The sequence below is a fragment of the Tupaia chinensis genome, unplaced genomic scaffold (genome assembly GCF_000334495.1).
Source record: "Tupaia chinensis unplaced genomic scaffold, TupChi_1.0 Scaffold000104_1, whole genome shotgun sequence".
Lineage (NCBI taxonomy): Eukaryota > Metazoa > Chordata > Mammalia > Scandentia > Tupaiidae > Tupaia > Tupaia belangeri.
The window spans coordinates 2462456-2465373 of record NW_006159568.1 but is presented as its reverse complement, the minus strand read 5'-3'; the positions used below and the strand labels follow the sequence as shown (position 1 = coordinate 2465373).

Below are 2918 nucleotides of genomic sequence, written 5' to 3'. Positions count from 1 at the left end.
GTGCGCCGCCCGACAGTAAACGGAAGTGACGCAATGCAAGATTGTCTACTCAGCTTCTTTCCTCCGCCCCACGACTAGACTGCAGCCAATTAGCAAATGGGAGGGTGGGCCCCAGGTCAGGAGTGCAGCCAGCCAACGCGCGGAATCCGGAGGAATGTCTTCGACCCGAAAAATCTGACCAATCCGTGGTCCCAGGCGCCTCACTATGTTTACTACCGACAGAATCCGTGAGCGCCCTGGCCAATCACCGCTTGCCTTACAATTCGTAAACCTGTTATGAAACGCCTTTTAGGGCGGAGGTTTGGACTATAGAAAAAGCTGTTGTGTCTCTGTTACAACCAATCAAAATCCGTGGTGGTTGAGGCAACGCGAGCTTTCCGCCTAATTTCGCCAATCACAATCACTATTGCCTGGGGTCTGGACGCGCCCTTGAGGCGGGCCCTTAGGCTAATACGTCCTGCCATTGGCTGGTCCTAGATTTCCCCACCTTGCGGCGTTCGGCCTTTGAATGACCCAATGCTCCCTCCCTGAAGTTCCCTTATTGGACCCTGCACTCGTGCCGGTCGAATGTTGCGTTTCCAATTCATACGTTGGAAAAGGTAAAATTTCAAGAAGCTGTTTTGGTTTAATTACGCCAAACTCCGGCCAAAAGCGATGAACAGAAAACTCCTGTTTCCGCTGGAACCTGCCCCAAATCCAGCAGGCTAGCGGCGTCTGAAAACTCTGGCGTCTGAGGAGTCCGGCTGACTGATCCCCCTCCCGAGTCTGGCGCTTGACTCCGCATCTGGTGCTATTGATCAAAATAAGTCTCCAGACCCAGGTTTATCATCGCCTACCGCCCCCCCTCAAATAAAAAAATTGGAAGTGCGAAGCTCTGTCAAGGAGGTCACCAACGTGGAAAGATCGCAGACTTCGGTGGGACGCGGTCGAAAAGCAGCCAGCCCGAGGCGGCGCCAGGCCTCCCGGAGCACGCTCTGACGGAGAACCTGAGCCCCGAGAGGGGTCGGCCCTCGAGACTCGGAGGACGCCGGGCCTTGGAGCCAGGGAAGATGCCTTCCTTCCTTCCTCTGGGAAAGACGGGAGGAACTTTCTTCTGCTGGAGCTCTTCGTGGCTCGGGAGACAAAGGCGAGCGTGACCGGGTTCTTTGGGGACGGGGAGAGGGGGAGAAGATAGGGAAGAAGGGAAAAGACTCCTAGTTCTTCAGAACCTAACACCAAGTATTACAGATGATTCCATCCGGTAAGATGTTAGGGGTTGGAAATATTGCCCTGGTCAATTCTGTTCATTAGAATGCACTGATTGTTTATAGCCCTTTCACATTTTTAAATGCTCGATTGGGCAGTAAAGATAATGCGCGTTACCGAACAGAAATCGAGTTTGCTCTCCCAAACACTGCAAACCAAACTAGGCAGTGATGTGATGAAGGAAAAAGCAGCTTTATTGTAATGTTGGAAGCAAGGAGATCAGGCACGGTGTGCTGAAAAGACCTGGTCTCTCTGAGGAGTTACAGGAGTTTTTTAAGGACAAAAATAAGGGTAGGGGGTCCTAGGTACATGATCAGGTCAACGGTTGGTTCAGGAGGGCATGATCATCTGGTGGGCCTTCTTGATAGTCCCATTTCTGTTCTGGGAGAAGGCAGTCGGGTTTCTGGCACCACTCTGTCAGGGGTCTTTGTGCTCACAGCCTGCAGTTTTCATCCTGTAAGACATCTTAAGTATTGAAGTTGAAACCTTGTCTTGGGGAGCTTAGGGGGCAGGGCTTCCACATGTCCCCTTCCTACCCCAGTTCCTGTCCCAGACCTGGCAACTTGCTTTCTCACTCACACCACCCACCCACCCACCCACACACACACACACACACACATACCCGCCCCAAACACACATGTCCTGTAGCAAATTTTTAAAAATAATTACAATAAATGAAATAATTGTTTTTTTGTTTCTAAAGCCTTATTTGGGGCCAGCTGGTGGTGATGTGGTTGAGACAGCTGGATTCCACACAGGCTGACTTTGCTGAGTCTGGGACTCCACAGCTTGAGAAACATGCCTCTGGAGCATGAATGCATGGCCAAAATCCCAAGAAGAGGAGAATGGAAAGAAGGGATTGCAGCATGACCATGGGAGTGGAGGGTGTTCTCTCTTTTTCTCTGGCTAGCTGTATAGCAAAATTACAAAACAACAGCAAACCCCTCTTTCCTTTAAGTGGGAGTTGTACAATAGAAGTCTTATGATCCTCATTCATGACCAATGTTGATTGATTACCAAAACCAAAGTCTGAAGTCTTATCCCTTGCTTTGAGCCATTACAATATAAATGAATTGTGTAGGCCAAACTTCTTTTAGAAAAGACATTTTGTTTTTAGTTCAGCCCTCATTCATTTTCACTTTGGGCAATATGGTGAGACCCAGGCCAAAGAAGCTGAACATGGAGTACACAGCAGGAAGATCATGACACAACAAGACCCTGTCTAAAACACCACACACATAGTAGCACACCCCACAAAATAACTACAACTGCCATACATTTCTGAGAGATTTACAGTCGGAAAGGAGACAGGGTACTCACACCTGTATGAGAAATTACTTAATCAAAACTTTCTGTAATGGACTAGCAGATGGTGCGGTAGTTAAGGTGGCTGGATTGCACATGGCCCACTGCACAGTTGAAGTCCCAGCCTGGCAGCTTGGAAAACATGCTGAGAGCATAAGTGGCCAAAATCTTGAGAGGAGACTGGAGAAAGGATTGCCATGTGCCCATCCCCTCAGAGGGATGCTTTCTCAGTTTCCCTGTCTCATTCTTCCTCTATCTGGCAATCACATGCAACCTATAGCAAATTAAAAAGAACAACTTTCTGTACCTTCCCCTTATTTCTCATTAATCTCCTGTTTATTATCCTCTGACATCCTAAGCTCTTTTTT

At 48.7% G+C, this 2918-nt stretch overlaps 1 protein-coding gene across 1 annotated transcript in view; it reads left to right on the top strand.

Annotated features, from left to right (window-relative positions):
- The first annotated feature begins 304 nt into the window (after positions 1-304).
- The window catches only part of POLR1E (RNA polymerase I subunit E), a 33289-nt gene continuing 30675 nt past the window's right edge, over positions 305-2918 (top strand). The window contains exon 1 of the mRNA XM_006143738.3: positions 305-1240. Within this exon, the coding sequence (XP_006143800.1) occupies positions 1228-1240 (13 nt within the window). The 5' untranslated portion in view covers positions 305-1227. The remainder of the gene's footprint in view (positions 1241-2918) is intronic.